The sequence below is a fragment of the Paroedura picta genome, chromosome 3, assembly GCF_049243985.1.
Source record: "Paroedura picta isolate Pp20150507F chromosome 3, Ppicta_v3.0, whole genome shotgun sequence".
Taxonomy (NCBI): Eukaryota; Metazoa; Chordata; class Lepidosauria; order Squamata; family Gekkonidae; genus Paroedura; species Paroedura picta.
The window spans coordinates 11,679,654-11,704,746 of NC_135371.1; the positions used below are offsets into that span (position 1 = coordinate 11,679,654).

The window sequence follows — 25,093 nt, forward strand, 5'->3', positions numbered from 1 at the left end:
CAGGAGAAAGGTGTTTTGACATTTGACTTAATGTCAAGTGCTAGAAGAACTCACAACGTACTTCTGTAATAAGAAAGCCTTATTGGAAAGTTACTTCAGTCACCATAACTAGCGAAGTCAAATCTGCCTAACAATACAAATGCAAACCCTTTTCAAGAGAATTCTCCCGCCCAAAACTTGAAGGTTCCCAAGGGGGAGGGGGAAGAGCTCCAGGTGCCCGGCTGGGCAATTAGCCAGGGAGTGTTACTTCTAGCACGTCCTTGGACCGCTTGGCGCCCACTGACAAGATAATCTATTGTTACATAGAGCAGGCCTCGCCGTCCGGGTTCAAAAGACAAATAGTTCACAGCAAATCATGATAACAAATACACAGCAGACAGCTTTCGTTTTCAGGCAGACAGCTAATATAATGGGCCAGGGTTACATAGGGGCCCAGAAGCAAAAGGTAAAACTCAGGCTAAAAAAACATGGAACGACTTAGGTTAATATAAAAACATGGCAGAGAACAGGCACTGATCCTGACACATACAGCCCTGTTTTACATTTCTTTCTTTCTCACTGTATAAGCATTCGGTTTGCTGCAGATCCAGTTCTTCTTAGTCTTGCACCACGAGGACATGACGGCCACATCATTCAGATATGCACAGTGCCCTCCCTCATTAATGTCAAACCTGCAAGAATGTGGAAAAATGTTACTATGTTGGCCATAATATTGAATGCCAGTAACATGTTAGGCCTTGGTGCAAATTTATCTGGAAAGAGAAGTTGGTGGCAATACAGGGCTGAATCTGCACTAGGCTCTTTATCCCTGATGACCCCAAATTAAAAAAAAAACTCATCCACACCTTACTCAATTTCCATTTTGATATTTAACGCTTTAAATTTCCCCTCTGCAATATTTATGATTGATCTGCAGTGACACCTTTCCCCTGCAATATCCAGGAGCAGATATAACTCGCTATATTTGAGAAAACCATGCTGAAAGGCCCAGTATTTAGTGGAGATCTCTGCGTTTTGCCAGATTAACATCCTCCCCCTCTTCCACACCACCGATGCGGACATTGACGTAGCACAGTAGTCTGTCGCTGATTGGTCAGGGTGTCAGTTCAAAGACTGTTGCCATTCTCTCGCAAGATGTATTTTTGCCCTAATTTTTGAAGTGACTGTGCTCTTGTCCAAAAGCCCACACTTCTGTGTGCCGAGATTTGCCTTTTGGATTGTCTTTCCCACCTCATTCTCACACCCCCCCACTTGTTCAGGAAAATAAAAATAAACAAGCAGCCTCATGCTTCTCCTCCCTCCTCACTTGCTTTGGCTGTAGAAGAGACGAACGCCAGGAAATAAACTCACAATCTGCCTAAGTTCATAAAATCAGCATTTCTGTCAGTTGACTATCTAGCCTCCGCTTAAAAACTTCCAAAGAAGGAGAACCCACCACCTCCCAAGGAAGCCTGCTCCACTGAGGAAACACTCTGTCAGGAACCTCTTCCAGATGTTTAGCTGGAAAACTTCTTTCAACTCATTGGTTCTGGTCCCAACTCTCCAGGGCAACTCCAGGTAGTTTCTTTCACCCAGCTTATTCCCCCAGGATACTCAACTCTCCACCAACATCGAACTGAGGAATGGGGAGACAGTGGCAATTATCAGGGACAGTTTTCCCTTCCAGAGGATTCCTGTGCCAAACATCACGGGGCTTGGGGCATCAGGGAGAGGGTGGGTGTTGGGGTGGTATACAATTCTTCTGGCTCAGCAGCAGACTCCCTTTTTATTTATTTAATTTAATTTATTAATTCAAGTTTTAGCTCAGCGCTCCCGGGACCGGCTTGCAGCGGGTTACATAAAAATTCAAAATTAAGCATACAATAAAAGCAAATAAATCCCCCCATTAAACCCCCCAACATTACAGAATTCAATTTCAAGATGGCAGAAAATCATATCTATTGAGTTCTATTCGCTCAGTCCTGCAGAACGAAAAAGGAAAGTAGCAAACTCACTGGGTGTTGTTGAAGACTCTCCCGTCTGCCCATTCCCAAGGTTTCTCTTGTTCTTTCCGAAGGCCGATCCAGTGATAAATGGGGCCCTTATAACGCAGCAGGAAACCCTTTGGTGTGAAAAAAAAATGCTCTGATTAATGACATTTATAATGAAAGGCAGGAGGCAGGAGGCAGCTCCCCCCCCCCACTCCCTTCAGCTGCCTCCCAGCACAGATTCACTTGGGGAGCCTCAGAACAGAATCTCAGTTGTCTGGAGTCCCCACAGAGGAGGCTGATTAACCTCACCAGCCTCTAGGCACACTCCTCCCTGACTACCCCACTGAACCTCCTTTTATACTAATCTTGCCCCTCCTCCCTTCCTATCCCACCCCTTCCCAAGCCCATAAACCCTGTAACCCCCTCCTTCCCTTTCTTTTGCAGGTGATCCCAAGGGCTCCTCCCTCTGGCCTTGACTGACCCAGCTGAGGCAGCTTCCTTTCCAATTTCCCCTTCACCTGCCTGGGGGAGGGGAAGTATTGGGGAAGAATGTTGTCTTGGTTTTTATCCCTTCATTCATTCAGCTTATATTGTTGTTGTTGTTGTTAGGTGCAAAGTTGTGTCCGACCCATTGTGACTCCAGACCTTCCTGTCCTCTACCATTCCCCGGAATCCATTTAAGTTTGCACCGACTGCTTCAGTGACTCCATCCAGCCGCCTCATTCTCTGCCGTCCCCTTCTTCTTTTGCCCTCGATCGCTCCCAGCATTAGGCTCTTCTCCAGGGAGTCCTTCCTTCTCATAAGGTGGCCAAAATATTTGAGTTTCATCTTCAGGATCTGGCCTTCTAAGGAGCAGTCAGGGCTGCCCTCTTATGTTTTAGGGAATTAAGTGGGAGTTAACAACTGGTGGTGTTTACCCCCCCCTCCCGCCCCCCCAACTTCCCTTTCATGTTTTTCTTCTATTCCCAGCTGCTGGTTTGATAATGTTGATCTTGAAAAGAGTAGTTGTGTTGTCTGTGATTTAACTTTTCTTATTTTAATTTATAATTAGTTAGGACTGGATATTACTGCATGAAACAATGTTAAGGTCAAGTGGAAACCCATTTTATATGAACTTTTAACACTTTATTTTAACGCCTTTTAATGTATTCAATTTTATCTTTTTACCTGTAAAATTTTACTTTAACTGATGACCATCTTCCTGTTTGGCCTCCAGTCACCCCTCGCGTAGTTAAACCCCTTATGTCTTATGTGCACACAAGTAACGTCCCAGGTGCAGATTTAATTCTTAGTGAGAGATTTAAAGTTAATCCAGTTTGGTGGGCTGAAGTCTTAGCTGCAGTCTTTAGTATGGTAAATGCCTTTGGTCACTTTCTATACCCTTGGAAATACTATCACAATCCTCATCAATTAAAAAGGGTCCCACTTTGACCCACCATGTTACTGCCCAATTTCTGGACCCAACAAGTCAAGGACTGCTCTGACCTCTCTCTTCCTTGGTAAGTTGATCGACACACCAAAATGCACACAATTGGGTCAACCATCCTTGGAGCCTAAAGCTTGGCAATTGGTCTTCAATTTGTGCCTTAAACTGTTCTGTAGTAACTCTGGATTGTTGTTAGGTGCGAAGTCGTGTCCAACCCATCGCGACCTCATGGACAATGATCCTCCAGGCCTTCCTGTCCTCCACCATTCCCCGGAGTCCATTTAAGTTTGCACCCACTGCTTCAGTGACTCCATCCAGCCACCTCATTCTCTGTCGTCCCCTTCTTCTTTTGCCCTCGATCGCTCCCAGCATTAGGCTCTTCTCCAGGGAGTCCTTCCTTCTCATGAGGTGGCCAAAGTATTTCAGTTTCATCTTCAGGATCTGGCCTTCTAAGGAGCAGTCAGGGCTGATCTCCTCTAGGACTGACCGGTTTGTTCGCCTTGCAGTCGCCTACCTTTATTCAAAGCAGAATCACATCAATCCTCTTGATCCAGAATTCTTGACAAAATACTATCACCATACCACCTGTAGGCTCTTCTCTGGCAGCAAGTGATTGGGGAGCTCTATGGCAGTGGGCCCACGTAATGCTGACACCAGCCCTTCTTTCAAAACCCCAGATCCCACCTCTGCACCCCCAGCCACAAGCGGTAACATTTTTATGCTTAGTCGATGTTCTAGATTGGAGAAACACCACGCATGTCTTTTCCTCACCATTTCCCGGACTGTTTCGATGGTTGTCAGGGTGGCCCCCATTGAGGAGCAATTTCTGAAGCTTGAAAGCCAGTCTGCTTCATCTTCAGAGAAGTCGTAGCATTTCCCCAGGTATCCAATCCATCCATCGGGGCATGAGGCATAAATGACATTTGAAAGCTGTCCTCTAACTACTATGACTGAAAGAGCAGAAGACAAACATATGAGCCTAAACCCCTTTCTATAGACCAGGGGTAGTCAAACTGCGGCTCTCCAGATGTCCATGGACTACAATTCCCACGAGCTCCTGCCAGCGGTTTGACTACCCCCGCTTATAGACCCATCAAACTCATCCTTGTGCCTCCTTGAACGTGGGAACTATATACCCCATATGCTGGAACGTCCAGTATATCATAGAATCATAGAGTTTGAAGGGTCCTCCAGGGTCATCTGGTCCAACAATGCAGGAACTCACAATTATCTGCCTACCCAGTGACTCCAATTTCAAGTGATCACCCCACACCTCACAAATCTCCAGAATCCAGCCTGGCCTGGAGGAAATTCACCTACCATCCCACAGCAGCAATTAGCAATTTCCTGGGTATGCAAGGAAGGGCCACAAGAGACAAACACTGGCACCTCCCTTTCTGCCCACCCACTCGCAATCTGCCCAGTCAGCATTTCAGTTCTTAAAGAAGTGATACCTTAGTTTCAGAACAGCAGAGGCCAAGGTGGCTTGCTTTCCTCTATGAACAAAGAAAACATAGCTTTAGAAATATAGAATCCTAGAACCATAGGGTTGGAAGGGGTCCCCACAGGCCATCTAGACCAATCCCTGCTCCCTGCAGGATCAGCCTAAAGCATCCATGAAAAGTGTGTGTTCAGGTACTGTTTAGAGACGACCAGTGAGGGGGAGCTCAACACCTCCATATAGTTCTTACTGCATGGTTTCAAGTAGTCATCCAGGTTGGTCTGAAGCAGCAGAACAACTTCTGAGTCCAAAGGTGGCATTGGACTTCTAGATCTGTACGTTTACACTGAATACTCACATGCACAATGCCTTCTGTTTGTCCAGTGGACGATGTGACGGACACAATTGCATTTGCAAAGCACAACTTGAAGTATTGTTACTCTGTTTCCCTTGCTTACTTTGTTTGCACTATGGGGGAGGGCAAGAAATAGCCTTAATAGCATAGGCAAGAGCTCGGTCTCATGAGAGTCCGGCTGCTGAGCACTACTTGGCTGGAAGGCCACCAAGAAAGTCAAGGTTGCTACACCAGAGGCAATGGCGAACCACCTCTGCTCATCTCTTGTCCTGAAAACTCCCTGCAGGTTGCCAGGAGTCAGCTGTGCCTTGGCAGCAGCCTTTAACTTATATTGGGGGTGGAGTCAGGGCTGGCATCAGGGGCAGGCTTAGGCGGGCACCAATGAGAGCTGCTGGTGGGCCCCATCGCCCAGTCTTAACCTTGGCACATTGTGCCAACCGATCTCTCACAGTTCTTTGTTGTAAACCACCATGAGCTGGCCTGGCCGAGAGTGGCGGTCTAGAAATCCAATTATTCTGTAACAGCGTCGCTGTATAATATAAAAAGGAGAGGTGTGAGGGTTTCCTGGCCCACCGGAAACCGCGAGGGGTGGCTGCCCCTTCCCCCCTGGGCCTGGAAGCCACTTGAGGGCTTCCCAGCCCACGAGGGAAAGGGAGCCACCCCCTCCCCCCGTAGGGGGCCCTGCCGCTGCTGTATTTCTCCTACAGCAGGCTTTAAGGCTAGTAAAATAAATACATGACTTGTCTACTTGCTTCATTTATACCTTCTCTTAATTCCAGACACACACACAGACACACACATGTTTAAAAACACAGGTTTAATAAATTTCAGCCTGAAGTTGCTTTGGGCACAGATCACTTTAGGGGCAGTTGCCATTTGCAAAATTAGCTGGTTTCTTGGCCCAGCAGACTTAGGAGCATTTTAAAACATTTCACAGAGCAACCCATGTTCAAGATGCCATGCCTCACAGTGGTGAACTTGACAGAGAGACAATAAAACTCACCTCCCAGAGCAACTGCCAAGCCAATCACAAGAACCACGAGAATCAAGATACTGCCTTGTACTGCTGCCTTACAATGGAAGCTTTTCCTGGAGCAAACTTTTAAACCTAAGAAATGAAACAGCATTCATATTGTTGGGGTTGCTTGCGGGACACTGTCAAAGGTACTCAAGATGGGATGGATGCAATGCCTCAAGTCCTCCGAGGCAATTTGACAGCCTTCTTCAAATGATCTAAACCATGGATGGTATTTGTGTTATGCATTGTGGCTCTTTTGCAATTTATGACAACGCTGAGCTGTTGCATGTGCGCATCGATCATTACTCTTCTTCACCCAGCTCAGTAATAAGCAGTGGATATCTGTCCATGGAAGAGCCTCTTGTGACGCAGAGTGGTAAGGCAGCAGACATGCAGTCTGAAAGCTCTGCCCATGAGGCTGGGAGTTCGATCCCAGCAGCCGGCTCAAGGTTGACTCAGCCTTCCAAGGTCGGTAAAACAAGTACCCAGCTTGCTGGGGGGTAAAGGGTAATGACTGGGGAGGGCACTGGCAAACCACCCCGTATTGAGTCTGCCAAGAAACCACTAGAGGGCGTCACCCCAAGGGTCAAACATGACCCACTGCTTGCACAGGGGATACCTTTACCTTATTTGTCCATGGACATGCCAGTTTATCTACAGCACTGTGCCCAGTTCTTTCCCCTTTTGTCCCACTAGCTACCTTAACTACAGCCAGTGTGGTGCAGTACAGAAGTTCCCAAACTTACAATACGTGGTGACCCACAAGTCCAAATTTACTTGGCAGAGTGGCCCATCCAGAGATGGCCCAAGGCTTTTTGTGCACCCTGGGCAAACAATGCCCTTGTAGCCATCCAGTGCATCATTACATTTTCTACAGTGGCTAACCAGATGTTTTTGCGAAACTAACATCGCAGAAAGGATGGATCTAGCCCAATACGAATCCCAAGCACGTGGGATTCTGACATAAGGGGATTCCGCAACAGCGGCACCATTCTGGACTGCCACTGGTACAATGCTGTGGAGCTGCATGCTCCACAGTGTACGGAGTCCCCACGGGGGACACATTTCAGAGCCAGATCATCTCCAGCATGGAAATTGTTCCCGAGGGGCACACAGTTCAGTGGGACACCTGGTGTCCCAGTGAAAGGAATCCCCCTAGAAAACATGGTGGCAGCATGTAGGTTCCATTGCACCGGGGGCAGGGGGTCTTGTCGTATGTTGGATGGTGAGATTGCATTCTACGAAATCCTACCTTCCTGCAAACGAAACAAACAATGCCCAGGTCCGCTCTGCAGCACCAGGACATGCTACAAAGCCATCTGGGGCATTGTTTGTCCCCTGCAGGCCTCCGTAGGGTAGGGACAGGCTTGCTGCAGGACTGCTGAGGGATAGGCCTAGTTGGCCCTCACAGTGCTGAAAGGGAACACGGAAGAATCCATGTTCCCTTAGTGCATGGTCTCCTGGGCCTGATTTGCACCAAGCCTGGGAGAGCAGCGGCCTGACGGCAACGTCACATGGGGACGGGGATTTGCCCTGCCTCCTTATGACTGCTCTATCCCCAAATCTTCAGACGCTTCCCCAATCTGGATCTGTAACTCTACGTCCCCCATCCCACACTGGTGGCCAGAGGGACCTAGCAACCCTACCTAAACTGGTCATCCGCTCCATTTTTGAAAACTTCGGACTCCACTGGAGCTTTGGGTTTTCCTCCTTTTGTTGGCACATTACCTGTCTTTGCTTCATCAAGGCCCGAATGCCTGATGAGTTCTTCATCTGAGTTGTTTCCTTGACTCATATTTTTTTTTCCTTGATAGAAGGAAGAGATGCTGTAGGGTTCACTGACCGCTTTTCAACCTTGAGGCACAGGCCTTTATACACCACAGCAACTGCCAGCTTGAAAACCCCTAAAGTAACAACAAGGGGGTTAGGAAATGTGCTATGTGAGTGATTTCCCCCAAAAGCCAATAGCTGTGATGGCAACTGCAGATTCACTACCCTTTTAAAGACTAATGCATTCTTGTTTACAGTTGCCAACCTTCAGGTGGGGGCTATGAATTACAACTGCATAAATCACTTATTCACTATTAATTATTCCCAACATATTATTCCACTTCTCCTAGAGAAAATGGCTACTTCGGAAGGTGGGCAGGATGGCATTAGACCCTCCCGAGATCTCATGCCTCCTGAAATTTCATTGTCTGCTGCTTCACCCACAGATCTCCATGTATTTCTGAACCTGGAGCTGGAAACGTGAGAGTTTGGCTCTTCTCTACCCGACAGGGTCAGCCATTTTGAGACTTGAAAAGGCACAGAAGGGAGGGAGACAAGAAGGCCTCAGCCAGCCATGCTTTTTATGGCCTCAAGAAGATGGCACTGGTATCTAGTTTGACCTCTGCTTCTCATAATTCAACAGCAACTTGACAGCCCTTCACACAGATCACTTTACATACATACCGCTGGTTTTGTTTTTTTTTAAAGATTTTGGCTGTTGAGAAACAAAATTAAGATGAACGTGGGGAGAGCCAGCTTGGTGTAGTCCTTAGGAGTGTGGACTTCTAATCTGGCCAGCTGGGTTTGATTCCCCGTTCCTCCTTCACATGCAGCCAGCTGGATGACCTTGGGCTCCCCACAGCCCTGAGAAAGCTGTTCTGACCGAACAGGAATACCAGGGCTCTCTCAGCCTCACCTCCCTCACAGGGTGTCTGTTGCAGGGACAAGAAGGGAAGGCAATTGTAAGCAGCTTTGAGACTCCTTCGGGTAGAGAAAAGCAGCATATAAGAACCAACTCTTCTTCAGTAATATCAGGGCTCTCTCAGCCTCACCTCCCTCACAGGGTGCTTGTTGTAGAGAGGAAAGGGAAGGCGACTGTAAGCTGCTTTGAGACTCCTTCGGGTAGAGAAAAGCGGCATATAAGAACCAACTCTTCTTCAGTAATATCAGGGCTCTCTCAGCCTCACCTCCCTCACAGGGTGTCTGTTGTGAGGAGAGGAAAGGGAAGGCGAATGTAAACTGCTTTGGGCAGGGAAAAGAACTGACTCTTCTTCCTCTTTTTTTTCTACAACTAAAAGTTAGGGCCTGGCATTTGTTAAGTGTTTTTGCTGAAACCTTTCTTTCAGCACCTTATAGGTTTTTTTTTTTTTTAAGACAAACTACAATATACACACAAATATTCAATATGCCGGGTAACACCTGGAAAGTAAAATAAGTAAATAGATGAAGGTCACATTAGCTGTTTTCCAGTTCTTGGGAATGGAGGCAGACTTTAATGACGGAATTGCATCTTTTTCATATCTTTGGCTGATAACAATCTGCTTCTTTGGAAGACTTGGCATCAGATAGGAAGAAATTGCTCATGAGCGAAAGGAATATTGTGACAGGATTATATGTAGTCCTTCTTATAATAAAACAAGTATAGGGTCTTAAGAAGTGTATTTGTAAAAATGGGACTCTGCTAGAGAACATTCCCTTATGTGGCAAGAAACCCATGAATTTCTTGCATTGTGCATGGGGTCGGACTAGATGATCCTTGAGGTCCCTTCCAGCTCTATGGTTCTATGATTGCTTTTAGCAGAACTAAGAAGCTGAAGGAACATCTAGTCTAGAGTTGTCAGGTTCCGTGGTCCAGTTGGGGTTCCCCATTTTCTGTAAACAGTTCACCCCCCCTCCAATTACTGCTCCAGGACAAACTCCAGAAATTAATGCAGTGTGCCGATATCACCCAGAAGTGATGGCAGCACATTAGGCTGTGGTGCTCTGGCTTTGGGGCAAAACTCTATGGTTAGAAGCTCATCACACCAATAATAAAGTGGGTAGCCATGTTGGTTAGAAGCTAATTCCAAGCTAATTTTCACCTGGCCACCTCAATCCAATATGCAGTAACGCGAAAAATATGTTATTCATCAAGGACTTTTACCAGGCCCTAATCCTCCTCACATACATTTTGCCTGTGGAAATTGTAAGGTGATTTCCTCAGTGGCCAAAATGGCGGGACGCTTCCCGCCTGCAATAGGGTGACATTTAACCATGCAATTCCCCCCCCCACACACACACGTTACACTCTTCCTGCCGCGTCTTCCCCTCCCCACATGCTGCACAAGCAGCAAATGCGCAAAGGAATGCACAGCAGGCTGGCCAGCAGAGGGAACTGCGAAGGCCATTGCAAACTCCATAATATTTGCTAGGTATTCCTACCTCCATGCAGCCTTCTTGTCCTCTTCGGTCCTCAAACTCCCAACCTGTCTTCTCCTCTACCAGTCCAGGGAGTTAGGCTAGGAAGTTCTTCACAAGTTGGCAGAGGGTCTTGGCTCCCTGCTAGCAACAACGTCCTGTTAGAAATAGTTACGACATTTCTGGGAAAGGCAAAGAAATACTATCACTTTCACCTACAATGTTCCTTCTCCTGCACAGGATGTTTGCAGCAAAATCAGGACTTCCATGGCAGGCGAAGGGCTAACAAAATTTATTCCAGCAATAAAATTTGACTTTGCCCCTGAAGAAGCGTGCGTGCACATGAACGCTCATACCATGAATAAAGCTTCGTTGGTTTTAAAGGAGCCCCTGGGCTCAAATTTTGTGCTGCTGCTTCAGACCAACCCAGCAACTCACCTGAATCTATATCCCACCCAAAGTAGGTGAGGGTGTGAAGCAATTTGAACTCGGCAATCTCGTCCTTGGGTCTTGTGAAACTGCTGAATTAGGATTCCTTAACAAATTCAAAGCTGTTGCCTCTCCCCCAGGTCTTAACAGGAACCTGGGATTTCTCACTCGCTAGAGGGGCAAATATTTTGCACATCCCACTGTAATTTCAAGTGGCATCTTGAGTGTGGGCTTATGGTCCTCATACTTTTCCACCAGCTCTGCATGAACTGATCACTCTTTGTATTAGATCGTAGTGAATATGTACACACATGAAGCTGCTTTATAGTGAGGCAGGGTGGGTATTGTCTAGCCAGACTGGCAGCAACCTCCCCAGGGTCTCTGGCAGAGGAGTTTCACATCACATACCTGGTTCTGTTCACCTGGAGATGCCAGGGGATTGAAACGGGGACCTTCTACACACGGCAGACTGCGCTCCAAAGCCCTAACTTCTCTCAGAAGAGACTTGCCTCTAAGGTTCCCCCCACTCCTCTACTGTCTCCAATCTCCCCCCCCCTTCAAGAAAAGAGACACCTGCTGCACCTGGCTCCCCCTTCCCTTCTGAGCTTCCACAAACACTTTCTGTTTCAATGGGGGTGGGGGGGGGGATAGAGGAAGTCCCGAGTTCAAATCAATCTGAATTCATCAGGACCCACAAGGTAATAAACAAAACGCATGCAGAATCAGCCCATGTCTGGAGGTTGGCAACCTAATGGGCTTTCCCAGTGGTGGTGGGAGGGAAGGAGAACACTTTAGGACAGGGGTAGTCAAACTGCGGCCCTCCAGATGTCCATGGACTACAGTTCCCATGAGCCCCTGCCAGCGTTCATGGGAATTGTAATCCATGGACATCTGGTGGGCCACAGGTTGACTACCCCTGCTTTAGGGGGTTTTAACCTGTCCAACAATCCCAAGCATCCAGGCCAGGAGATGGTTCCCTGGGGATAAACAGAAGGCCGCTCCATTTGCCCAGAGGCATGCTTCTTTACTGTCTTATCCCATGTGCCAAAGCTGCACGTGGCGCAGAGCATGTGCTCCCATGCGTAGCACTAGACTCCGGCAAGCCGCGCTCCGCTTTTCAGGCACTAGAAAGATGCTCATTAAAGCGATCGGCCGCCCGAGGGGACAGCGTGGCCCGCTGACGCCGTACTTACTCCTCGACGAATGGCCGCTCTCTTGTCCCGCCGTCCACCTTGAGGGAAGGGAAGCGCGCCCGCTTCTCTTAATGTAGGGCTGCCTGGGCGAAAAGGGACAGCGTCTCGTCCCAACCCCTCGCCCACATAAGGGGAGGGGAAAGGAGAGGGCAAATCAATCGATTTCGTCGAAATTATTCCCCAGTTGATTTATTGTCTTGCCAGAGAGGACGCGAATGGAAGAGCAGAGAAGCGAAAACGAAAGTGGAGCTGAACTTTATCTCTTCCCTCCACGCGTTCCCCCACCCACACCCTTTGCGTTCGCTATGCTTTATTTTGGAAGGTTGACTTTTGTTCATTATAAGGTGATTGATTGAAGGTGCAACAGAAAGGAAATGTGAAAGGCAATGGGCAATCAAAGCATCTGGCAAGTCCAAATACTTCAGATATCTCCTTTGGTTCAACAAGTAGTAAAATGATCGGTGATTAGAATTCCTGGTTATGTTTCCCTAATGGCTAGTGCATGAGAGAGTTGGAGGGATCTTCATGTGTCTCTGAAGAGCATGAGAGAAGGAATTAGGGATACCAGCCTCCCCTGGAGATCCCCTGGAATTACAGATCCTCTCCAGATTACCAAGATCTGTTCCCCTGGAGAAAATGGATGTTTTTTTTTTGGGGGGGGGGGTTAAGGCATTGAAGCCCACAGATTTCTGTCCTCCTCAGCCTCCATCCTCAAATCTCCATGAATGTCCTGCCCTGGAGATGGCAACCCTGCCCCCTCTTCTAACAGTGACGTAAGGGATTTGGCAACCCTAGGATAGAGAATGAAAGGTAATGAAGAACCCATGATTGGCCACATGTAGTCAGAGTAGTTCAGCAGTGGAATAGGCTGCCTAAGGAGGTGGTGAGCTCCCCCTCACTGGCAGTCTTCAAGCAAAGGTTGGATACACACTTTTCTTGGATGCTTTAGGATGCTCTGGGCTGATCCTGCGTTGAGCAGGGGGTTGGACTAGATGGCCTGTATGGCCCCATCCAACTCTATGATTCTAGGATTCTATGAAAAGAGTAGGCCTGGGGCTATGAAAGGGAGAGTTATGTTAAAATGGGTATGTGACAGAAGCCCAAGAAGTCTGTAGAGAGGTTTCGGGGAAGCTCCATAGCAGGAACCAAATGCAGCAAAGCAATGGGGAGAAGGGTTGTGGAGACAAAGCTAACTGTGACCTGAGATAAAGCTGCCACTGAACTCCAACTTTTAAGAGCAACAAAGTTTTATTCAAGGTATAAGCTTTCATGTGCATGCACACTTCACCCTCTCTTTGGTTAACATTAGTTTAGGATATTCTTCACACGTGCTGTTGAATCATGCACACAACAGATCTGTGCGTGGTTTGGGTATGAAGATGGGTGGGGAAGGAACCAGTGCCTTATGGAAGAGCAAATGTGTTAACTGTCTTGTTGAAGGCTTTCACGGCTGGAGTCAACTGGCTTTTGTAGTTTCTCGCGCTGTGTGCATCTTCAAGGAGAAACTACAATTGGGAGATTGCTGAAGCTGAGTTCATTCACAAGTTCAGAACAGTGGACCTCCCAGGACTGAACAGGGACATCGGATTCTTATCTCCCTACAGGATTCTAATATTTTGCCCCTATGCATTTACTTTCTGTTTTAATCTAGTTGATTATAATATTCACTGTACCTTTGCATCTTTTACAAGTACTCTTTATAACACCGCCTACCTTCTGCTGAGATAATGATTGAATATAAGCAAATCAATACAGAAATATACAAGATAAAATAGAAAGATACTAGTTATTTTTCAACATTTCAGCAACCTATATCAAGTACATTAATTTATCAGTCTACTCATAAATTTTTACATACCCTCAAACTAATACCAGTTATAGCCAAATGTTACAAAAATGTGCTTATATTAACCCCAGTAATTATCAACTTCAGTACCATGATTCTTTTCCTTCACTCTATAAATCTACAAGTCAGTTTATTATTTTCATTTTTCTGCAAAAAGTCACTGAATGTTTTCCAGTTACTAATAGTTATAGTTTTTTCTCTAATCAAGTCAGTATATTTAGCCATTTCTGCTAATTCCAATCTTCTACTGCAAGTACCTCTGAGTTTTTCCAGTTTTGTGCACATAAAACTCTCGCTGCTGTCATCGTATACAGGAAAAAATTTCCACAACTGGTTTCAACTTGTTTGTCCATCAGTCCCAATAGAAAGGCCTCTGCATTAGAGAATGTACTTGCATCCAGTTTTTTAAAGCTTTTTTACAAGTCCACCACATAGGATAAAAAGATCTTAGCAAAGTAATGAGTCCTTTATTGTAATGCGCTGCATTCCAGACTGGACAAAATAGAAATATGAGTCTAATCTAATTTACTAGGATGGATAGAGATGCAGGGAGAGGGTCCTGATCTCCTGACAGCGAGATGGAGATGAAAGAGAGAAGCTGTGAGCCAGATGGAAAAAAGATTCCCTGAAAGCTGCAATTTATCCCTTGTCCTGGGTGACCTTCACTAGCCCAATCTTGTCAGACCTCAGAAGTTAAGCAAGGTCAGCCCTGGTTAATATTTGGGTGGGAGACTGTGGTGCAGGCCTAGTGTGTGTGTATGCATTTCTAAAGTGAACTGCTGAACACACTGTTATCGCAATGCAAGTAGAAAGTACAAAGAACAATAGCTGCTTGTACGCTTACATGCAAGAAGCTTCTGGGTTTGAGTACAGGCCTGAAGGCCAAAAGAGATACATAGATACATGTTATGTGCAACTGACGTTAATAAAAGATGCTGTTCTTCGGGGGGAGCTCGGCGGAAAGTCAGCAGACTTCCCTGACACTCAGATACCTGCTTGTGTGTCTGAATCTCTCTCATCCCAACAAGTGGCGCCCGAGCCAGAGACCATCACCTACTCATCAAGGCCTGGAACAGGCCCCACAGTGCACTTCGTCGTCTTCACAACCCCTCATTGGTGAGTATGGGTTCAAATCTAACACAACCTCAGAAGAAACATGTTAGAGAGTTAAGGTTTCTGTGTCAGAAAGGTGGCAGGTCCATCTCTGACCAAGATATTCAAGAATTACTGGAGACTATTTATAGACATTTTATAGACATATTATAGACTATATATATACTGTGGCCACCTCATGAGAAGGAAGGACTCCCTGGAGAAGAGCCTAATGCTGGGAGCGATCGAGGGCAGAAGAAGAAGGGGACGACTGAGAATGAGGTGGCTGGATGGAGTCACTGAAGCAGTCGGTGCTAACTTAAATGGACTCCGGGGAATGGTAGAGGACAGGAAGGCCTGGAGGATCATTGTCCATGGGGTCACGATGGGTCGGACATGACTTCGCACATAACAACAACAACAATTTATAGACAATGTCCCTGGTACCCGGAAAAGGGCTGACTTAAGATCAAAGACTGGGGAAAAATAGGGAAACTTTTGCACAAAGAACCTCGTGCCTCTGTTCAGATTCTTCACACCTAGCATCAATGTCGTTTTGCTATTGATTGTATCTGTCCTGTTTCTTCTTCTGCCTCTCTTCTGCCAAAAGAAAATTCAGACAGCATTCCTATTGCTCCTCAACTCTGTCCTGCCTTGTCTGCTTTGCCTGTTAGTCCGTCTTCCCCCACTCTCCCGCCTCCTCCTCCTGTGCCTCCAGATAAGGAAGCTTTTTCTCCAGTTCCTCATCGCATTTCTCCTAGGGAAGCTCTTCAAAAAGAACTTTCTCAAACTAAAGATCCAGAAACTATTCTTGAACTTAATGAGATGTTGGCAGTCTGTCCTGTAATTCAGACAGGCAGACAAAATGCTCAAGGACAGAATATAGTTGAATATCAACCTCTTTCTTATAAAATTCTTCATGAACTATGCAGGGCAATTATTGATATGGGAATTCAAAATACTTTTGTACAAGGCATGTTTGAGGTTACTGCTCGTAATAATGCCATGATTCCTGAAGATTGGAAAGTGACTATGAGAATGCTTATGACACCTGCACAATTTGTTGTGTGGGACAGTGAGTACCGTAATGCAGTGGTCCCCAACCTTTCTGAGACTGGGGACCGGCAGGGCAGTGGGCTGCACCCGCGCGCGCATGCGCAAATGCGCCATGCGCGGCCGAAATAGCACATGCGCTGCACTCTCGCGCATGCATGCACAAAAGTGCAGCGCATGCGCAATTTCGGCCGCGCATGCGCGATGCGCGGCCCTGATTCCCTCTCCCCGCCCTCCCGCAGTAAGAAGCTTCCTGGGCCGCAAGCTTGCGGCCTGGGAAGTTTTTTACTGCGGGGGGGCGGGGAGAGGGAGTCGCGGCCCGGCGCCATGGCCTTTGCGGCCCGGCACCGGGCCGCGGCCCGCAGGTTGGGGACCACTGCCGTAATGAATGTCTTACTCGTGGTGCTGCATCTGGTGGTGTCTACACCTCTGATCAACTTTATGGGTCGGCAGACTTCCCTGACACTCAGATACCTGCGTGTGTGTCTGAATCTCTCTCATCCCAACAGGTGACCATAAGGAATTCAAGGGAGGAAGGCTATGATAAACCATGGTGTTAACTGCATGGAGCTTTTATTCCAACCCCAGGTCGATTCAGTCCCTGCCCTCTACACAGAATGCAATTTCCGTTTTGATTTGGGGCGATTTAAATTTTCCTTCTGCAGCAAGAAGGATTGATCTGGAGTGACCCTACCTTTAGTGTGCGATATCTTAGAGTGCTTTTAATCCTCAATATATTTAAAAATCGCATTGTTTTGAATCTGGGCTCTCCTCAGAACCCATGATTGGCCACAGGTGGTCATGTGACAAACTTGCCTTAAAGGAGAAGCCCCTAATTTCTCTTAACTTCTGTGGGTCTTGGATTTTTTTTCTGCCTTCTTCGATCCTCTCCCCCCCTTCAAGAAAAGAAAGGATTTTTTCCTCCCACCTCTGACTTCTTTGATGCTCTCCCCCCCTTCAAGAAAACAAAGAAAGAGTCTCCATTTGCCTCCCCCCCCCTCTTCTGAGCCTCCCTAACCACGTGCAGAACACTTTCCTGTTTCAATGGGGGGGGGAGAGGAAGACTCGAGTTCAAATCGATCTGAATCCAAGAGGATTGACAATGGAATAAACAAAGTAAGTGCAGACTCTGCCCATCTCTGTCCATCTCCTGGGGTCTCCATCAGTTGGCTGTAACTTCCCACAGAGAGAAAGAATAATCCATATGGCAAAGAAACAGCAGCAGAGCAATAGAAAGGAAAGATGCACAGGTCCTGGCCTATCTGTCTGTCTGTCTTTATAGTCTCCCCTTTTATAGTCTCCCCTTTTATAGTCTCCCCTGAGGCTAAAAGACATCGCTGAGTCCTTCCCTTATAACCAGCCCTACGCCTCAAGGAAGGAAGAATGTTTAAAATATCTTTGCCTCTCTCAGTCCATCAGTAGCCCCCCCCCCACACACACACACACAAACCATTCATTCACAAACGGGGAATTTTTCACAGGCAGTAAGAAATATTCCCAAAATGTGATCTTTGCATAACTGCGTAACTACATGGCAGAATAGTGCTGTTTTCCCCTTCTTCTGAGGCCAAGGGTGATTCCCCCCCTGTCTTCACAGTTTATTTCTGTGCTATTTATACCAGAAGGGCTTCTGCCTCACAGATCCATTTGGTGACAGCGCTGCAAGCTTCAGAGACGACTCGGTTTCCCTTCAGCATCCCACAGCTGTTGGCTTGAACAGCACCCGTCACTTGCAACCTGTAGAAGGAAGGAAAAAGTCAACCACATGTTTGCCATAAGGTGCCCAAAGTCACTCCATCGTTTTGACAGGAGTACAGAGACCTGGGTGTAAACCACACGGAGCTTTTATTCCAACCCCAGGTCGATTCAGTCCCAGCCCTCTACACAGAATGCAATTTCCGTTTGGATTTGGGACGATTTAAAATTTCCTTCTGCAGCAAGAAGGATTGATCCGGAGTGACCCTACCTTTAGTGTGCGATATCTTGGAGTGCTTTTAATGCTCAATATATTTTAAAATCGCATTGTTTTGAATCTGGGCTCTCCTCCGTGGTAGAGGACCCGTGATTGGATACAGGTGGTCATGTGACAAGCCTGCCTTAAAGGAGAAACCCCTAATTTCTCTCAACTTCTGCTGGCCTTGGATTTTTTTTTTTTGTGCTTTCTTTGTCCCCCCCCCCTTCAAGAAAAGAAAGGATTTTTTCCTCCCTCCTCTGACTTCTTTGATCCTCTCCCCCCTTCAAGAAAACAAAGAGTCTCCATTTGCCTCCCCCCCCTCTTCTGAGCCTCCCTTACCACGTGCAGAACACTTTCCTGTTTCAATGGGGAGGAGGGGGAGAGGAAGACTTGAGTTCAAAGCGATTTGAATTCAACAGGATTGACAATGGAATAAACAAAGTAAGTGCAGACTCTGCCCTGGATGGACCAGGCTAGCCAAACTTGCCAGATCTTGGAAGCTAAGCCCTGGCCCTGGTCAATAGTCGGAGGGGAATCCCTCCCAAGGAAGTCCAGAGTCCCTGTGCCGAGGCAGGCAGTGGCAAACCACATCTGTCTATCTCTTTGCCCTGGAAGCCCTACAGGCTTGCTATAAGTTGGCTACATCTTGATGACACTTTCCCACCACCAAAGTATAAGGCCGCCCACACAGCTGCTTGCTCTTCATATTTCCTGTCTGCAGGTGTGAAGAAATGCATTTTTTTTCTGTGCAAGTTTGTGTGGAACGTTTTAATCAGGGGTAGTCAAACTGCGGCCCTCCAGATGTCCATGGACTACAATTCCCAGGAGCCCCTTCCAGCCTTCGCTGGCAGGGGGCTCCTGGGAATTGTAGTCCATGGACATCTGGAGGGCCGCAGTTTGACTACCAGTTTGACTACCTTCCAGCCTTCGCTGGCAGGGGGCTCCTGGGAATTGTAGTCCATGGACATCTGGAGGGCCGCAGTTTGACTATCCCTGGTTTTAATAGTCGCCCCCCCCCCCCAGGGCAGAGAACAGAGAGGAAGAATTCAAATGAGTAGCCGTGTTGGTCTGAAGTAGCACAATAAAATCAGAGTCTGGTAGCACCTTTAGGACCAACAAAGATTTAATCAAGGCGTGAGCTTTCGAGGGCAAGCACTCTTCGTCTGATGAAGAGTGCTTGCACTCGAAAGCTCACGCCTTGAATAAATCTTTGTTGGTCTTAAAGGTGCTACTGGACTCTGATTTCAGAGAGGGAGAAGTCATTCAATGGTTTTTCAGGCTTACCTCAGCTACCACATGGAATACTAATAATTCCTGCTAAAGACAATGGGATAGTCAAGCGCCCCTCCCTTCTCCAAGCAGGGAACAGAGATTTGGCAGACAGTCCCCAAGAATAATCATCTGGAAGGAATTTCTGGAGATCTTCAGGAAATGCTTTTCTGACCCAGCCTGTCCTGGTCAGTGAGTGAAGAAACAGATATGATAAAAAAACTCCTTGTTATAAGGAAGAGCTCTCTTTGGGGCTGGGTCCATTAGAGCAGTCAGAACTCTTAACCAAGTTCCGGGGAACGCAGCCATTTTGATCATGTGTTTGCCTGAAGGAGTCGGAGAAAACGTCAAAGCAATGGAAACTCTGTAGAAATCGGCATCTTCCTAAGCTAAAGGAGCCTGTCCTGTATTTTAACATCTGGTAGGGCATGTAGAGAGAGACAACAGAGGAATTGCATTTTACTCATTTTGGAATCCCTTGCTCAATCTGATGCTATGCTAAAAGTATGCTTGTTAACACCTTCTTTTTACTAAATTCTTTATAACTTCAGGTCTTTGGTTGAGTCTGAATTAGTAAGATCAATGGGCCCCCCTCAAGTCCTGCTATAATATCTAGTGCACCCTTGTTAGCTAACTGCAGGAGGTAGGAGGGATCTTCCCATCTTAATAAATTTATATTTATTTATTTATATTTCAGTTTATATACCACCATTCTCCCGGTAGGCTCACGACAGTTTACAATAATAAAAAAGTAAAATACAATAAGAACCCCATAAAAACTTCCCTCATAACCACCAACAACTTAGGCGGCAGGCGATGAATAAATCCTCTAATTATCCCACTCTTCTCATCCAGCCAGAGGCCAACCCTTCTACCATTGGGAGTGAGATGCCAGATCTGACAATACCATAGGGGGGATCCTGAGATCGAATATCGGGACCCCAAATTTTGGATTTGTGTTGCTTTTAGGATGGGGTTTTATGGGGATTTTATATGTGACCCACCTTGAGTCCAAGGAGGAAGGCAGGATATATATTTTTAATAAACAAACAAACGCTGGTAGTAGTTCTCTGTATCACATAGACCTCCCTTTTGGACTCACTATTGTAAATGAGAGCTCCAGGAAGAAGAAGGCTGGAAAGTTGGCAAGCAGCAATTCCTTCAGGAGTGCCCCAGGTTGGAAATTGTCCCTGTGATGAGCAGGCTCTGGTAACAGAGGCAAGGCCTTAGAACTTCGAAGGTAAGCTGGGAGTCCTGACCTTCTCAGTAGGCAATTCTGTACACAAGTCATGTTGTGGCAACGAGTTACCAGAGAGAAAGACAGAGAGAAGCCTCTCCAGGTGTTCAAAACACCTTTGAATGGGCAGGGTGTAATAGGCCCTGCAGGCCAGAGCAGACCTGTTCCGCCACAGACATTGGGCATGGCCCAGAGGCTCTGAATAGTGTGGGTTATTCTTGGCAGTTCCACCAGCATTCATAGCAACGCAGGGGGGTTTTCAGTGCATCTCCCTTTTCCCCATATAGCACCAACACAGGAGATTTGGCTGGCTTAAAAAACACCGCAGTTGCTATTTTGCTACAGTTATATTGCTGTTGTCCTAACCTGTGGGGAGAGGGGAACCCAAACATATGTCCAACCTAGATGTTTGTGAACAGCAAAATATACTCACAAAGTTCTATTTAAAGAGGAGCCATCTATCCAGGTCCACTTTGCTGCAGGGAAAGCGATGGTTAGTCCAATCCACAGGAGCTGAGCTCCATCGGTAATACTCTGTATGAAGTCCTGTCAGTGATACAAGAAGTCTGCAGATTTTAGAATATTTAATTTTAAAATGGGTACCTTGCCTTTCTACCCACAGCATTCCCCCCCCCCTCAAGGCAGCTGGTTTTGAAGTCATGTAGATCAGGGGTAATCAACCTGTGGTCCTCCAGATGTCCATGGATTACAATTGCCATGAGACCTGAATTCATGGGGATTGTAGTCCACGAACATCTGGAGGACCACAGGTTGACTACCCCTGATGTAGATGGCAGTAAAGTTATCGCTTGGCAAATACAGTTAAATTCCTTATAGCAAATCTATAACAGGAAGACGCTGGCTCTGTATTTGGCGTGCTTCATGTTTAACATGAGCCTCAACAAGCCTGGCTTTCTAAGGTAGGCTTTCACAACAGGGGTTTCATGAAACCCTACGGCAGGGGTGGCCAAACTGTGGCTCTCCAGATGTCCATGGACTACAATTCCCATGAGTCCCTGCCAGTTTGGACACCCCTGCCCTAGGGGCAAGGCCGGATTTACATGAAAAGAGGCCCTAGGCTATTCCACTTATGTGGCCCTTTCACCCCCCCATTTTTAAGTTTGTAATTTACATGAGAGATGATAAAATAATAAAATACATCATTACTGTGATATATATCAATATGTTAAATGAAACATGTTATGATTGGTACTAAAAATGTGGAATATAGGCCCCTCTTGATCTTGAGGCCCTAGGCCGAAGCCTAGTTAGCCTATAGGAAAAGCCAGCCCTGCTTAGGGGATCTCAACAGCCCTGGAAAGGTGTTGCTGATTGGATGGGAGTTAATTTTATGTATTTTTTGAAAATTATTATCATGATATGACCATATATGGTTATGTCGACCCACTTCCCCCAATGGCCAATGATGGACCCGGAGGGGGTGGAAAAGGGAGGGGCCCCGGTCATAATAATTGCTACTGGCTGAAGGTTGTCACATGTGGTAGTGACTGGAATCCAGAACTCCCAATTTAACTTAGCTGTGTTGGGAGGATGGCAGGGGGCGACAGAGTATGATGTCACAGCTGGTGGGAGTGTCCGGCTGATGTCACTTCTGGTTTCATGGGATTTTCAGGGAGATAGCCGGAAGGTGTGGCCTGCTAGCATCACTTTGGGAGTTTCTCGAAGTCTGAAGAATGTTTCAGGGGTTTCTCAACAGTAAAAAGGTCCTGAGGAGTCAGTTTGTATTTACCAGTTCCTCCCGTCCCTGAATCACCACCAGTCGTGAGTTTTTTGCTGTGCAGTCCTGCCAACTCTGGTTCCAGTTTTGTTTTTCTTTGGACGCCCAGTAGCATCTGTCCTCATGAAGCAACCAGGTTTTTTTGCAAATTCGGCACTGGGAATTCTCTACAAGAAAAAGGCCATAGGTTTTCGATGGTGGCCACGCTGCCCGGGCGGCGGGGTGGGCGCTCTCCCTCGAGTCTTCCCCCCCCCCCGACCCAAGGTTAGGGCTTTGGGGGCGGGAAAGCAGAGCCCTCCCTCCCTGGCCTGGCTTTCCCCGCTCCCTCGCAGGCCAGCTTCCCGGCTTCCCGGCCAGGGAAGGAGCTGGGCCGGCGCATCTGTGACGTGCCAGGCCAGCTCTTTCCCTGTCTGTGAAGGCCTCTCTCCCTCCCCCCCCCTCCTGGGCCAGCTTCCCAAGGCCTGTGGGCCTACCTCACCTCTTGGCGGCCAGCACAGGAATGGCCGCCGTGGGGTGAAGGTGGGCCATGTGGAGGGGGCAGTCGGTCCAGGGCCAGGGGCCAATCGTTGCCTCCACCATCCTGGACAGCGCCCACCCACCCCCCACCCCTTACAGTTTTATTTATACCGCTCTGTGGAGCGGTTACAGATGGCATGTGCAGTGCAGCCAGGAGATCCCAGAGTTGTCTGGCAGCCAGGCAAGAGAGGCTTGGAGGTAGTTTGCCATTGCCTGCCTCTGGTCATGACCCTAGTGTGTGTTGGAGGTCTCCCATCCAAGTACTAGCCAGAGCTGAACCTGTTTAGCTTCTAAGACCTGACAAGATCAGGCGTGCCTGGGCTGTCCAAAGTGAGTTTCAGAAACCATGGTGATAACACACTGAAAGCACCCAAGGTGGCGTTAACTGTGCAAAAGGAAAAAAAACCCTCACTGGGTTTTGCAGAGCAAAAACATTCTCACGTGCAGAGTTAAGATATAGTGGGTTTTTTCCCCCAACTTTTCCTAAATGCAGATTCCCCACAAGTCAGGGCTGTTGTGCCAGCCATGTCTTCCCATCTCAGGTTCAGAAATCAGAAGGCAATCACGACTGGGCCTATGATCCATTCATTTATAGGTGTAAACTGCACAGAGCTTTTATTCCAATCCCAGGTCAATTCAGCCCCTGCCGTCTACACAGAATGCGATTTCCGTTTTGATTTTGGGCAATTTAAATTTTCCTTCTGCAACAACCATGATTAATCTGGCATGACCCTACCTTTATCGTGCAATATCTTAGAGTGCTTTTAACCCTCGATATTTTAAGAATTAGATTGAGAAAGCAGGCTGTTTTGAATCTGGGCTCTGCTCCATGGTAGAGATTCCCTGACTGGCTAAAGCTCCCCATGTGGCAAGCTTGCCTTAAAGGAGAAGCCCCTAATTTCTCTCAACTTCTGTCAGTCTTGGATTTTTTTCTCCTTCCTCTGCCTTCTTCGATCCTCCCCCCCCCATCCAAGTAAAGAAAGAGGCTCCTGCTCTGCTTGGTTCCTCTCCCCCCCCCTTCAAGAAAAGAAAGAGGGTGTGCTTGACTCCCCCCCCTTCTAAACTACCCTAACCAAATGCAGGACACTTTTCTGTTTCAATTGGGGGAGGGGGGGAGCGGAAGACCCGAATTCAAATCGATCTGAATTCAACAGGATTGACAATGGAATTAAACAAAGTAAGAGGAGAATCAGCCCTAGTCCCCACTTAAGAGCAAAATAAAGCACACTTACACCTCTCTGGCTGAGATTATACCCACACATTTCTGAAATGTTGTTTTCTGGTTACTGTCACTATATTAAGGGACTTGGCTGGCATTTCTAAGTAGGCAGGCCAGGCAGACACCAAAAAAGCAGCAAGGGAGTTACCTGTTGAGCCACAAAGCAACCGTCTCAAAGACTGGCCGTTCTCAGGCGGAGAATTCTCCAGGCTCATCTCCAGTTGAGTTGCGTTGCTGGGTCCTCGGGAGGCACAGGCCTTCTCTTGAGCGTGCAGGGCTTGTTTGATCTGCAAAGCTTCCGACAGCATTTATTCCATTCACACAAACTGAGCATTTATGCATGTTTAAAGACAGCCGAAACCTGGCCCGAGGAAGCAAGGAGGGCTAGTCGATTACAGAGCCCAGTAAAATAGAAGGAAATCAACGTGTGGCTTTTCAGTATAAAGATTTTACTCAAATGTGTTTAGTTTCTAATGAGTAGCCATGTTGGTCTGAAGTAGCACAATAAAACCAGAGTCCAGTAGCACCTCTAAGACCGACAAAGTTTTATTCAAGGCGTGAGCTTTCGAGGGCAAGCTCTCTTCGTCAGACTACGAACTGACCATCATAACACAGGGGTAGTCAAACTGTGGCCCTCCAGATGTCCATGGACTACAATTCCCAGGAGCCCCCTGCCAGCAAACGCTGGCAGGGGCTCCTGGGAATTGTAGTCCATGGACATCTGGAGGGCCACAGTTTGACTACCCCTGGCCCAACTTGCAGACAAAGACCCTCTCACCACAGGCAGAGTAGCAGTCTCTCGGGAACAGGGAGCAGCGGCCACAGACCCGTACGCGGGAGAGAGACGAAGGAGGAAAGTGAAAAGAAAGGAAGGGAGGAACGCCGACAGACTGGTCGCGCCCGGATCAAAGTGAGGGCAGAACAGATAATGCAGAGCGGGCATGCCGGGAAGAATTGGTGGGAGGTTCTTGAGGGCTCGGGAGGTGGGGACGAGGAGAGGAAGGATATTTAAATGGGGCAGTCGGCGTCTGTGAGGAGGCGGGGTTCAGCATAGTGAGGAAACTATTCTGAACCCGGGAGTCGTGAATGGGAATAATTCGGCAGGACTATCCTGAGAACTATCTTTCCTCACCTGGTCTTCAGCTCCCAACATCGTGGCGGAGAAGGAAC

At 47.4% G+C, this 25,093-nt stretch overlaps 1 protein-coding gene across 6 annotated transcripts; it reads right to left on the bottom strand.

Annotated features, from left to right (window-relative positions):
* Window positions 1–381: 381 nt before the first annotated feature.
* LOC143831514 (C-type lectin domain family 2 member B-like) lies at window positions 382–24,834 on the bottom strand. 6 transcript variants are annotated; one of them, XM_077324557.1, is made up of 7 exons: window positions 24,702–24,834; window positions 10,402–10,518; window positions 7,939–8,114; window positions 6,196–6,300; window positions 4,168–4,346; window positions 1,995–2,101; window positions 382–671 (listed from the first exon to the last, which is right to left on the bottom strand). In XM_077324557.1, the coding sequence occupies exons 3-7, from the start codon at window positions 8,003–8,005 to the stop codon at window positions 539–541; spliced, it is 591 nt and encodes a 196-aa protein (XP_077180672.1). In that variant the 5' UTR covers window positions 8,006–8,114; window positions 10,402–10,518; window positions 24,702–24,834; the 3' UTR covers window positions 382–538. The 6 variants fall into 6 exon arrangements, 4 of the variants coding, with proteins under 4 accessions (XP_077180672.1, XP_077180670.1, XP_077180671.1 ...); XM_077324555.1 differs by lacking the exon at window positions 24,702–24,834 and adding an exon at window positions 12,000–12,237; XM_077324556.1 differs by lacking the exon at window positions 24,702–24,834 and adding an exon at window positions 12,000–12,237 and having other exon boundaries at window positions 10,402–10,521.
* Window positions 24,835–25,093: the final 259 nt, after the last annotated feature.